This window comes from Anopheles maculipalpis, chromosome X, assembly GCF_943734695.1.
Source record: "Anopheles maculipalpis chromosome X, idAnoMacuDA_375_x, whole genome shotgun sequence".
Classification (NCBI taxonomy): domain Eukaryota; kingdom Metazoa; phylum Arthropoda; class Insecta; order Diptera; family Culicidae; genus Anopheles; species Anopheles maculipalpis.
Window position 1 is genome coordinate 6499767 of NC_064870.1, and position 13770 is coordinate 6513536.

A 13770-nucleotide genomic window follows, 5' to 3' on the forward strand; every position below is an offset into this window, starting at 1 on the left:
TCGTACACCGCGCGCTCGTACACCGCTATCCAGCGAGTAAAATCATGCTTCTCATTATAGTGAGAAGCATGATTTTGCTCGCTGGGTAACTTATAAAATATACACATGTACACGCACACGCGGTTCCATCCTGATGATGGACGGCGGGACTATCTAGCGATTAAAATCATGCCTCTTACTATAGTGTTAAGCATGATTTTGCTCCCTAGTAACAAAATCACACTTCTCACTATAGTATGCAGGTGTTCTCACTACGGTATTATTGTCGTGTATTGCCTTTTGTAAGGATTTTTTGTTTGTTAATTTGCCGTTCAAGACATGTTCTATGCGTAAGGATATTCGAATGCTAATTTGAAGGGTACCGGAATTTTGTCGCCCTGGCGCACCTTACAAAAGAAGGCCGCGCGCGCGCGCTTGTGTGCGAAATGATGCGTGTACAGGGTTGCAGGACATTACCGTCGGGCCTGATCACTATCCCGGATGTGTATGATTTCCCGCAGCAGATGCTTGATGTGATCGTACGTTGCGAAGCTGATGCCGACAGCTATCGGGCCCTTGATCCAGTTCATGCTTAATCCTTTGTAAAAGCCACCGATGAGTCCTTCCTCCCTGGTGAGGTGTGATTGAGTAATTATTGATGCAAAAAAAAAAGAAGTTCAAACAAGTGCTTACGTGACATACCTGTATATTTTGATTAGCGTTCGGCCAATGGTAAGGTACTGATCGGCGCACTGAGCCGTTACGCCGGTGGTTTGCATGCGCCGCCTCACAATGTCCAGCGGATAGCTAGACGATTGGCCAATTACGCCCGCGACCGCACCGAACGTGAGCGATATCACAGTGTTGGGAGATTTATCTCCCGTCCTTTCTGTGAAACGTAACATTAAAAAAAAACAGAAGAAAATCTCAATCACAGGAAACAATTCGAACCACGCGGCCGCTCGGTTTGCTTACTGTAGTATTCGTTCTTGAGTGTATCGTACGTAAAAAACGAGGTACCGGCGTACGGTATCACACCGAGTATTGTCGCCCAATAGCCACGGTACAGTGTCCGTGGTCCTTCACACTGCCAGATCTTTACAAACACTTCGCGCAACGTTTTGTACCCGGAGTATTTGTCCGTCACTGCCATCCGGGCCCGGGCTAGATCGAGCGGATACGTTAGCGATTGAGATGTGATGCCTGCTAGCGAACCCGCTATAAATCGTCGTACTTCCGTGCTGGGGAAAAGCGATCGAAACACAATTAACTCTAAAGCACAGTACAGTGCAAGGATGTGGACGGGGTTTTAAACCTACTCTGAGTGCAGATCGACCTGCAACAGCTTCTTCCATTGCTCGTGCGCGGTAAACTGGATGGCGGAGTAGGGTATGATCCGTGCCATGGTAGCTGAATTACCACGCCACAGTGCCAGAAATCCTTCCCGCACGTACGTGTTGCGCAAAAAGCCAAGCGCTGCTCGGAACGTGTACGGGACGTCTTTGCTGCGGAAGGTAAGTAAGCAATATGAGATAATAGCATCACTTAGGGATATGTTTTCAAATAGATAGTGGAATATTGCAAGCCCGTTGTGGAACTTTGCACCCATACAGTGGAATTTTGCATTAACTGATGGGAAATTCGCATCGTTTGCTGTGGCAAAGGTTTAGAGAAGCAGTAAGCTTGAAATATTCCGCAATCCATTTGAACCTTTCGCGAATCAAAAGTTTCATGATATGCATTGAAACTTTGTATTACATACTATCAATCAAGTGTTGGGATATTATAGCTTACTTAATCTGGAAGTTGATTTTCGTTCGATCAAGCGGTGCAATAGTAGTTTTAGCCAGCGCACCGGCTGTCGCACCGGCCACCAAGCTTGTCAGCACTACATCTCGATTGTTAAGATTAGTGGGCCGGGTCGGCACCGGTTCCGATGCTTGTCGATTGTTCGTTGACATGTCTGGAAATTAATAATGGGAACTTCATAATATGCCGTGTAATATCTTGTTTCTAGTTTAAGTTTTTTTTTTGCCGGTCTACAAGAAAGAAAAGCAATTTGAACTTTGTTTTGTCTCTCCCGCTGAGACGAGCTGAAAGCGGCAAAAGAAACTAGCGCAGACGAGCGCTACACTAAACACTAATGCCCAACAAAACTAGGCACAAGCACGTGCCGCTTCCACCTTTGACCCGCTTCCGGCAAACCCGCGGACCGTAACCATCTTGATTGCATTGCGCTACGATTGATTGCGATTTGTGGCGCGGGGACTTTGATAGAGGTGCCTGCACACATTGGTGCACAACATTGTGCAAAGCAGATCCGCTTGCCACGCTGATAAGACATGCCCGCTCGCCTTACCTCGCACTGCATCCGCTGCTGCCGTCGTCCGGCTGCTGGTGAGTTGACGGGCGGGAAGCAGTTCGCCACCGAGCGTGTTGGAGGTGGTGGCACGCATGCAAACAATAAAAAAAAACACGATACTACACTAACAGCAAAACAACACAAAAGCTTCAATAACAAGGTGTCCTAAAAATTGCGAACCAAACAAAAAAAAATGGCGTATTAAAAAAAAGGTAATAATTGCAACGAGAGCAATGCATTCCTTACCTAGGTAAAAGTTGTAATCTATAAATTAGAGCATACAGCTTCACAGCATCGTCGGGATGGTTACGGTGCGCTGCATTATCCGCCGCTCGGCTGTCGTTTTCGGAACGGGGCCTGCTGCTGTTCTCGGCTCGAAATGCATCGAGCGGAAAAAAGGTTAATCTCACCCCCGGGCAGGGAGGGGCGAGGGGTTTGCCACTAACTTGTGTAGCAGGTGGACGGGTAGTGTTAAACCTGTTTCCTGTTTGATGTCCCGATGGGATTGGCGATGACGTCCTTCAGGCAGGTCAACTTCCGCAGCCAGAGAGGGATTGAATCTACAAAGAAAGAAATCAAATTAAATAAAACAGTTAATAGCTGTGCCGTTGAAACCGGATTCAAACCATCTCTTGTTTGTGTGGTTGGACAGAAAAAAAAACATCCAAAGCCAATGGCCTCACGGCCCTGATGATACCAACAAAGATACACACTGCGTACAGTCTTGCTCACAGCTGAAGGGCTTCCACATCGCACGTGCGTGCAGCATTATATGTGTGTTCGGGGGTGGGTGGGGTAGAGATGAGCAGGCAGACACACATCAACACCCCGGGGGTAACGGTCATATTTCGTCAACGCAGATTACGATACCACGGAACGCTTCCTAACCGTGTCGCGTCAATCGGCGAAGGTCAAATTCCATTTCCTTCTCAACCCTGACTGAGACAAGCAATGCCATTTACGTGTATGTGTGTGTGTCTGTTTGTGCCGTGAACGCATAAGAACACATGTATAAATGTATCATAAGTCGGATAACTTTTTTTACGCACGCATCAGTGCGCCCCACGGCAAATTCAAAAAATTTTTGTTTTCTCCAGCCGCGAAACTAACACGATGGCTCGCGAATACGTGTGCGTGTGTGCGAATTAGTGGTGGGAACTCCGGAGTTGATTTAGGAATCCAATCCGACTCCAACGTATAAAAACCGGATTCAATTCCGGGGTATATCCGGAGCTTAACTCTGCAGTCAACTGCGGATTCAACTGAAGGTTACTCCGGAGTCAACTGCGGATTACGCCGAAGGCTGCTTCGGATTCAAACCCGAATTCACTGTCGACTCCGTAGTAATTCCTGTGTCGCCTCCGCATCCTCCAAAAACAAACAAAATAAAATTTGCTCTGTAACACAACCATTTGCTTTGCCATACGTCCGCCCAATTGATTTCGCTTCTCCGTTTACATGCGTCATGTTTTGGAGAACACCCTTCGGCATGGGGCAGAGGTGCGTGGCACAGTTAAACATATTTGGGGCTAGCAAACCAACTTTAAGACACATTTCCCCTAGTCTACTTTGCTACCATGCTCCGGAGTAAACTCCGGAATTTTGGATTAGTCCGACTCCGGAAAAAAATTAGGATGTACCCATCACTAACTAGTGCGAATAAATTCCAACACATGCGATACAAGCTAAAAATAGCACCAATAATAAAGAATTATGCTCATCATGGCTGGTAAACACAATTCAAGCCGAAGCATTCTGAACAAATATTTTGCGAAAGAATTATGATTTGAACCAAAACATAAAGACCTCACATAAAGTAAATTTTTCACCGCATTTCTTCCAATTCATCTCAGGAAGATACGAAAACAGGTGTATCGGTATGATTTTCGAACTGACGATTGTTTCCTCTCACCATTAATTACTCATTTCCTGCAAGTAGCATCCACTCACACGTTGCTTCCTTTCGAGGTCGCAAAACGTTGATTACATAAAGCCGTTGCTAGTGTCCGCATGCACAGAAAACGGTGTAATAAAAACTGAAAGTGCAAAACGGGGGGTTTGGAACTCCACAACGGACAATGTTCAATACGCACTTGTGTGATTTTTTTGGCCTAACGATACTAATACGTGGCCAATTTTGAGTGGGTGCGGGTGTGGGAAATAGGTTGTTCTTCGTCCTTAAACGAAATAGAAACGTACTGAAATTGCTGGTGGAATTGCCGCGCGCACTCCTATAGGATGCTGGTATCAACGCCGGCCACTTGACACACTCTACTGGTTATGGCGATGGCACACGTTTTGCTGTGTTGTTATCAGTGGGCACAAATACACGCACACTGGGGGGAGGGACTGTGTGATGCGTATCCTCTCGGTTATACGTACGTGAATGCTCCGTTTTTTACAGTTTCTACAGTCGGTTGCTGCAAACACGCATCACTAGTGTAACCTTTGGCTTTGTTTGGTGGGTGTTGCAGTGATGCGCAAATGTGTTTTTAGCAACAACCGACCGATCCGATGGCGTTCTCGTGGTGGCCGATAGGGAATGCTAGCCGTACTGCCGGATGGCGAGCGTTTGCGGAGGCACCGGAGACCGATCCGCCAAAACGGTAAACAACACACACAAACGAGATCCGCTCCGGAAGAATGATTGTATCAACCGCTTTTCTCCCACCCAGTTTGATGCTGGCGTTACAGCGATGTAATAGTGTGCGCTCCTACAGAATGGGGAAGAAATTGTAAATATAACCTGTCGTCCTACCCGTACCCGTGTGCCTGCACCATCCGTTACAATCGTCCGACGTTGTTGCTGCTTGCTGCTGCTTCCACACACCTGACAGCTGATTTTGACAGCTCCGTTTCGCGCACGGTTGAATGAGTGTATGTATGTATGTGTGAAGGTGCGTCAATAGAAAATTTGTTGCATAAAACCTGAACCCCAAACATTCATTTTCCGTGTTTGTAAAAACCCATTTTTCAATGTTTTAAAATATATTTTCATACATGACCATCGCCACTCTGAATTATAATTCGCGATAGAACTCTAATTGACAATACGCACGCGACAGAAACGAATAATTAACAAATAACCGAGCTAAACTTCTCTGCTACTGCGATTTGTCCCGTTGTTCGTTCGGTTCCGTTTTGTTCGTCATACGCTGCCACAATGCTTTTGCTGCCTGTATTTGCAATAACAAAAATCATCATCATCATCATCATCCCAAAAGCAAACGGAAATATTCGCCAAAATTTACTTACAATCACAACCGGCAAATCTTTACGCTCGTAGTCCGAAACGAGCGCTTTGTTGTGCTGCAGTGAGTCCCATGCCCAGTGCAGACCGATCAGCGATGGAACCATTACGATCGTAACGAGGTTACGCGATACAAACATTTTTATCTTCTGCATGATGGTTTGCTACTATCCGGCCGGTACTCGTCGAGAACAGGTTTTTGTTAAGCGAATACCCCTGTTTTAAATGCGCTTGTTGTAGAGAATTAAAGATGGTTTATTCTTCTTCATATAAAATATTAAGTAAAGTTTTCTTTGAAACTCGTACTCGATATGGAATTTCACAATCCTGTTTCACTACAGCTTTGCAGCAAACACTTACGCCCGATAGCACGCCAAGGAAAGGTTGAATGCAGCTCACTGGAGGTTTAGGTTGATCTGTAGATAAGTTCGTAACGTTCAACCGGTGGCAGTCGGCATGCCCCGTGAAATTTAATTCGGTTTGGCACCACTCTGTGCGTTTTAGGTTTGTGGTAAAGCGCAAATTCTTTCGGATGTTTTGTTTACCTTTTTTTACGCACGAAAAATACAGCTGACAATCGGTTGACGTGTTACAGCCAAGCAGATACAGTACGTCTATGAGGGGTGGTTCGAGGGTTGAAGCTGTACGAACGGAATGGCGGTCGAATGAATTCAAAATAACTCGTTATTTGAATTCTTATTTACTTTTAGAATGTGTTTTAATGTAGAAACGAACTTAATTTACCCGTATTTCTGTATACAAAATCGCATAAACATTCTACTTGTTGCTTTGTATGCGAAAACTATGCCTTTTTTTTAGCAATTATTCGTAAAGAATAAATTTTTTAGCATTTCTAAAGGCAACATTTTGCTTCCAGCTGTTGGTTGTATCGGTATTGATGCACCACATCACATCAGGATGCATATGCTGACTTAAATCGTTTTTAATAGTTCGCAACTGTGATTACAGCCAAGAAGAACAAATGTTGGAGATGCACATCTAATTCATATTTTATTTTCCGATTGGGGAAACTATCTCGAAATTATAAATTTTGCACAGGAAAACATTCAAATTGATTGCAAGCATGTTCGAAATATGCTCCATACATCAGTTTTTTCATGATACAAAGAATGTTTACACTTGTTTTGCTTTGCCTTCTAATCGATTTAAACACGAATCAATAATCGTTTAGCCTTACTAAAGCTTACAAATAATGCGTCACGTATTACGACCTTGTTTGCTTTCCCTTTCCTACCCAATTCAGCATTTTGTTTACATTCGAATTAAACGACCAAAGCAACAGGCCTATCCGGCATTCGATTTGTGCGTTTTCTACCCAAAGCGTCCACGTGTGCGAAAATTCGCGTAAAATGCTGCTCCGCTGGTAAAATCCATCAGCGGAACTGGAAAACCCGCCGTTACTTTCGGCACGTGTGTGTGTGTGTAAACGCGCGTTTGTGTGCAGGCACCACCACCACCACACTGACGCATCGTCGCGCGTACGCACACGCCGTCACTACATCGCCCGGAAACCGGACCGAGCTGGAATGCGCTCCCTTTCGCGTGACGTTTCATTCGAGGCCGTCAACAGATGACTCGCTCCGCCTTTACGGTATCATCTTGCCAACGCGAAGATACGGGTTCGCTATCAACTGCTAGCGCTCAGATAATCAACACACCGCCCGGAACGTTATCGTTCGTTGTGCCTTAACCGTGGGGCAAGCAGTGCAGGCCGCTTCTTATCTTAGCGGCGGTGTAAAAACAGTGATTTTGTGCGCGTGTTTGTGTGTGTTTACATTCAGGAGATAGGGAAAGCCCTATTTGCAACAGTGTCCAGAAGCGGCGACCTCCATCAATCAACATTCGGCCGAGATACGTGCAATCAGAGTGAAACACCGTCCACCAGGTAGGTCAAGTCAAGTTTGCCGGACTCCTAGATTGCCGGAAGTAGATGTCTCATTTTACCAATATAATTAAGATAGCGAAGCGCCGTCCCGTGGCTGGATGTTATTCAGAATCCGGCAGGTTTTCCAGCGAATACTTCAGACATCAAATTTGCGTACGTCAAGCTAGTTAGTCAAGATCCCCCGGTACAACGTACGGTGATGATGTCATCCCCGTCCGATGATTTCTCTTCGTTTTTCTCATTAAGTTAATGTGTGTATCTAACGAGAATTCACACACAAATGCACTAGGCCGAAGATGGTAATATTCTCAAGCGAGTCAGGGGAATCGCGAAACATAAAAAAACCCCACTATAAAATAAATACCCCGACTCCTCTGTGAAGTTGACACAGCACTGGGCTTGCTACAAGGCACTCACATACACTCACAACGAGCATCAACTATCAAATTGGTGACCGAAACCCCCGTGCAACAAGCACATGCCTCCAGCACCGGATGGTTGGCCTCCCCCAAAGGGGTTGAGTGATTGCAAAAAAAAGGCCAATGATTCGCCATTTTGCTCCCTCAGTCATGCCGTTTAGTACAAAACAAGCGACAAGATACTTTGGGTTCAATAGATACTGCTGCAGAGAATCGGGGGGTTTTGATTTGCCACATTGAAATTTAGATCCAATTTGGCACTTCAATAGGCCCAAAACCAACAACAACATCAGCAAAACAGCACGCTGCCCCGTTTAGCACCTTCCCCGTTATTGATTACACACGGTCCGGATACATTGCATCCGTCCCCATTCCGCTTTCTTACAGGCTCCGCAAATGGCTGCGCAAAATCGTACTGCCCGCAAGCGAGTAGTGCCCGCTTTCTGCCTTTGGCTATTTGACTCTTTCCTGCCTACACTGTTCGCCGAAGCGGGTCTGACCCGGGTGCGGAGACGGGTTGAAGCGATCCCCTGATTCACGTTCCAAATTTCGTATTTGGTTCCGCACAGGGTATAGCAATGCATCACTTTCAAGATGAGCTTGAGGGCACACACCACTCTTACGATTGGATCTCGATATTTTCTTGTTTGACTCAATGACCTAATAATATGACATGTCTGCCATGTGTAGAGTAATGCAAACAGGCGCGCTATATTGGGTGTGTTAGGCCGAGGTTTAAGTTTAACTCGTGGAGGAACAATAATATTACGCTCAGCTGTCTTAATTCAGGTGTTAATGAATTCACCTTTCGCTTGCTTTGATGTATGTAGTCTAATCAACACTTTTCCTTAAGTTGAGCTTGCTTGTGAACTACTCTTTATCTCTGGTCCTTACACGACAGGACAAGGAATCATATCCCATCCGGACTGTTCTCTCTTAGTGAGACCTTAACTGTACAGCTCCGTGGAATCAACAAGTATAATAAGACATTCTATGGCTGACGTTACCAAGTGGGCTGTTACAGTAAGAAGAAGTAATGGAAGGCGTTATCTCTTAGACCATGAGCCTCGCAAAGATGGATGAAGACAACTTACTATGACGATCCAAATGTTTAGATTTTAAAACCACCGGAGCGCAAAGGTAAACAAATTTGCAATGTCCAGATAAGGCGACGTATAGCTGCACATCGAGGCATCACTTCATCCCCTAGGAATGCTCTCAATCCTGCTCATGTACAACGATGACTGGATTGTTCGTTTTGTGTGTGATGATGAGTACCTGTGAAGTACCTCACAAGTATCTCTAGAAGAACTCTAGAGAACTATAGATCAGGTGGGATTAGATTCGTGTACATCAATCAATCATCTTAGACATCTTAGCAATAGGGGTCATTTTTTAGAATGCATCTTAAGAATAGAACATTCAAATAAAAAAATACGGTAAGCTTGTCTGTAACCTGATCCTTACCAAGTTGCTCACCCCTGTGACACCTTCACCGAGCAGCAACGCTTCGTCCGCCTCAATAACAAGTTAGAATTTTTGAAGGTTACGAGCCCTCCCGCACCGCTCCAATACCCGAAACGAATGAACCACCTTTGGTACCTTTCTTGCCGTTTTGTTATGCACCTCTTGAAGAGTATGCGTTTGTTATGATTTTCTACAATACTTGGGTGTGTTTGTATATATGCTTCAGCTGCAATCAGCATGGCATAACCGGGTGCAACACAACAGAGTCGCGAATTGTTCCTCACTCAAAAAGAGAAAAAAATGCTAAAACTAACACGCGAATATTTGCTATAAAACATAAACAGCTACAAGCTATGTTACCGCGTAGCTTTATCTCCTTCCTCCCGTACGGTTTCAGCCATCATTGGTCCTCGCCTAGATAGAGCGATTGGTTGAATTTCCCGCCATTAGGCTCTACGCTGGAATGTGCGAAATTAATCGTCCATGCGGTTGCGGTGCATCACGGCAGTACGTTTTTCTTAGTGAACCGTGTTGTGTTTTGAATGTTTTTTTTGCTTTAGTAGTTGTAGGTTCAATTTGCCGCGCACCACACGACGACCACATTTTTTGCCGGCTGGTACGTTGGACCTGGTACGGAAATGGAGGTTTACCGTGTGCCGCGTTTTGGAACACCCGACTGTAAATGCATCGTACAGCGTGGCAACCCCCTTTTGGGAATGCAAAAAAAAAAAGACGAACGAACTAACATGTTTGATGAATGATGAATATTGAAATAGGGGAAGCAAACGGGAACAACATGTACAAAGCTAACCACGCAAAGCGTATGTTATGAAGGTACTACCGAAATCATCCACCATCACTGGCCCCTGGTGGTTGGGGTACATCAGGGTGGTGTACAGTACGCAAACACACCTCCTCCACCGTACACACACACACACACAAGTACATCAGCGAGCACATATAGCTGAATGAAACAATAAACAAACAAGGCAGGAAAAGGGCAGTAGGGAAATTTAATCGGCATCTACGCGTTAGTCGATGATCGCAGGCAACCTCGTGAGCGTGTCGTGTTTTTTGGAACTGAAACTCGAGGAAAAGTGTTGCTGCAGGAGAAATTTTGCAACACAGGAACTGGTCGGCGATTCTGCAGCTGTTGTACCTGTATTTAGACGGATGTGAACAGTGTGCAGGGAATCGGTATGCGAAGTACATCCGGACATCTAAATTACGTTGGGTTGACGGAAGTATCCCGATAAGGGACTTTTCCATCAGTCAGAATTCGCGCGCGTGTGGTTGTGTGTGTGTCCTAGTGTTTAAACATGGTGTGCCAGCTAGTCTCGCAATCAGAAGAATCAGGGAGCAGTGTAGTCAATTTCTAAATTTTTGTAGGACCTAAGAGACCCGAAGGCGAGTCTACTTTGGATATCATCAGATTTGACGGGCTCTGTAATCCCTTTCTTTCCATGTAATCGTTTTATCAATCGATTAGCTGTGGTGTACAGCTGCTGATATTCAGCGATCCTCTACGCGTACTCGCGGCTCTACTCCGTGCATGACCGTGCCCATTAGTGCATAGATAAACGGGTGTAGGACCTTGATTAGACTAGGCGAGGTGAGATTAGTTCCATTACCCCGTGTACCCTGATATACATATATATATTGCGGAGTGTGCAACGTGCACTACACTAAACCCCATTTGCCAACATGTACAGACGAGGTACGTACGTATGGTAATGCGTGAAGTAATGAAAGGTGGGACAAAAACGCATTTTTATACTGCTGCTAATATGGCAGCTGTGCAAAAGATAGTTAAGCGCAATTGTGCGCGATGCTAACCCGCACAGCTGACTGGCAAGGCGTAGCAATTGACGCTGGTTATCCATTTTTTTCTTCTCTCTGTTCCGCTTTCGTTTCCGGTGTTTGGCGGCGATGACGGCATATACCACACGTCCAGTGAGCTACCAGGACAGTGACGAACCGGACGAACCGAGCACGTACCATCATCGGGACGAGTGCTACGATGTGCTGTACGATCTGAGCGACTTTCGTGATGTGATAGAGCCAACGGGCAACTGGAACCGTACCGCCGCCTCCTACCCAACTGACTACGACCGTGTGCGACAGCCGGCGTCTGTGTCTGGTGCCCGGTACGGGGACGCCGACTTTCCCGACGACAGTACCGACGTACGGGAGGGCGGTATGGACGAACGGGACAGCATCTATCTCGATGCGGTATCCGTCTACTCCGATGCGACGAACCGCAAATCGTTACACCTTTCCCGCCAAACCGTGTACCATTCGGCGGAGGACGTCCGGTTCGGGTCGGTCGATTCGGGCAGCGGTTCCGGGACGGATCGGCGCACTGGCGGGGAGGATGGTGCCGCACTACGGCAAACTACCGAGGCACTGCTGCAGGATTCGCGCTCGAACGGTGGACTAGCCAATTTGCCGTACGTGGCCCGGCCGTCCGGTACGAACAACGGTGCGAAGGGTTTCATCAGCGGTATCCTGAAGCCGACCGTCCTCAGCACCGAGTACAACGAAAAGGTGCCTAGCGCTAGCACTACTAGTTACTCTAGCTACCTCCCTTATCGTAATGATTATCAACACGGTTCTGAGCATGACAGAACTAAACAGATAGTTACCTATACGCTGTGGAAGTCTAGGGTAAACGTATCATTATTACATTTTAATCACGTCTCTACTAGCGGTGTATGGCGCCCTTGGTAACTCTGTCTGCTCTAGTGGCATTCTAGCTATCACTACTCTGTGCGTTATCTTTCTTGTTTCGGAACGGTTTGTGCTGGGCTAATGTCTCTCCTATATCTCTCTAACTCGCTATTTCTCTCTGTATAACCACATGGCTAAAGTCCTAATCCTACGCTAAAACTGATGCTAATCTTATAAACCAAGAAGGAATCATTTCTTCCTCCAACATACTCACACAAACACACGACACACCAAATCCAGAATCACAGCAAGAACCTACACGTACAGGTCGATAGCAAAAGGTCAAACTACGATTGCGATTTGGCAACAATCCACACCTTTCACCATTCCTTCCACCACACCTCGGAGGTCCCGGCGGCAAGTTGGCGTCGGTTTACACAGAAGGCGTTTGCCGTGTTACGCTGTCCTCCTTGGCAGGATTCATCCATTAATCGAACACGATTCCCTCGTGCTAGTTGCTAAATGATCCCTAGCACGCACACTCCCTACTTTCCCTGGAAAAGGTGCGTATGGCTCCAGCTTCCGTTTTTTTTTTTTGCTCAACTCCACCATCCTGCTGATACGAATCAGCACGTTCTCTCTCGCTGGCACTCTCCCATCTCATCCCGTGTCTAGCAATATACCAAATCACACACTTCGGCAGAGATGCTGCAACTGGGAGATGAAGGCACAGGCATCTCGCACATCTGCTGGTGGCGCCGGTGCGAAAAAGAGAAGGCGCTAGACGTACGAGAGAGAGAGAGAGAGAGAGAGAGAGAGAGAGAGAGAGAACGAATCGTTGTGGGGGCCCCAGTAAGAGATTATGGCAAGGCCATGATACTAAGAAAATTTCATTTCAAGGACAAACGCAACTGTCCTAGGGTTTGGAGGGAGGTTTAGGTGTCGAAAATAAGCAAACGGTGCGCTTTACTCTACTCCCTGATGTCTCTCCATCCTCCCTCGAATGACATCGTTTCCTGCCGCCTACCAAGTGGTGTTGTTTTCGTACGCTGCTCGAATCCACACGCTGAGCGTAGCAGATTCCGGAGCGTGTTTGCTGCTGAGTGTTGTACGGTCCGTTTGCTGGTGCGAGCGCTACACTCTGTTGACTGTACCCGTTGGCCCGTACTCGTACAGTGATGGTGACCGAAAGTGATCTTGCAGCGGCTACGGAAACTGTGGTGACGGAGGCGGCGGCGGCCGAGATTCTGCCGGACGTGAAGGAAGTGACACATACCACCGATACGAACCCGATCGACGCACCAGCAGCAGGAGCACCGAACAGAACCCATGTGAGGGTGCAGGTGTTTTAGTTGTTTAGTGGGGTTGTACAGTAGAGTCCGTTTTGCTCCAGCTAACAAGCAAGTCCATTGTCGGGATGAAATCTTGGATGCACTATCCTGCATCCCGATGTGCAAGGCAGACAGTGTCCCGACAGTCTTGACGTTAGAGTCAATGAGGATGCAAAGATGCTAAGTGTCAGTGCAGCAGTGACAGCTGCCGGGGCTGTAAGCCTCAGTGATACTGTGAAAGGACTGTGATAGACACTTCTAACCGTTGTAGATGCTGCGTGAACTTTCCCTAACCTGCTCTAACTACTGCTGCCTACTAAGACGCTACTATCAAACGTAAGAATAAATACTCGCTGCTTTTGGGATTTCCAATTTCCCGCAAAAAA

General features: G+C 46.5%; 4 protein-coding genes across 4 annotated transcripts in view; 1 reads left to right on the top strand and 3 right to left on the bottom strand.

Annotated features, from left to right (window-relative positions):
• The window catches only part of LOC126560414 (uncharacterized), a 202368-nt gene that overhangs the window by 150051 nt on the left and 38547 nt on the right, over positions 1 to 13770 (top strand). The window lies entirely within an intron of this gene.
• Positions 453 to 2435, bottom strand: LOC126558855 (mitochondrial coenzyme A transporter SLC25A42). Its single transcript, XM_050214937.1, has 6 exons — positions 2339 to 2435; positions 1774 to 1942; positions 1299 to 1484; positions 955 to 1220; positions 682 to 868; positions 453 to 609 (listed from the first exon to the last, which is right to left on the bottom strand). Exons 1-6 carry the CDS (start codon positions 2433 to 2435, stop codon positions 453 to 455), a joined length of 1062 nt encoding a protein of 353 aa, XP_050070894.1.
• The window catches only part of LOC126560403 (BTB/POZ domain-containing protein KCTD5), a 121254-nt gene continuing 112644 nt past the window's right edge, over positions 5161 to 13770 (bottom strand). The window contains exon 3 of the mRNA XM_050216366.1: positions 5161 to 5171. The gene's annotated coding sequence lies outside the window, so the exon portion shown is untranslated. The remainder of the gene's footprint in view (positions 5172 to 13770) is intronic.
• On the bottom strand, positions 5446 to 5746 carry LOC126561643 (uncharacterized). The gene is made up of 2 exons (XM_050217920.1): positions 5597 to 5746; positions 5446 to 5517 (listed from the first exon to the last, which is right to left on the bottom strand). The coding sequence occupies exons 1-2, from the start codon at positions 5744 to 5746 to the stop codon at positions 5446 to 5448; spliced, it is 222 nt and encodes a 73-aa protein (XP_050073877.1).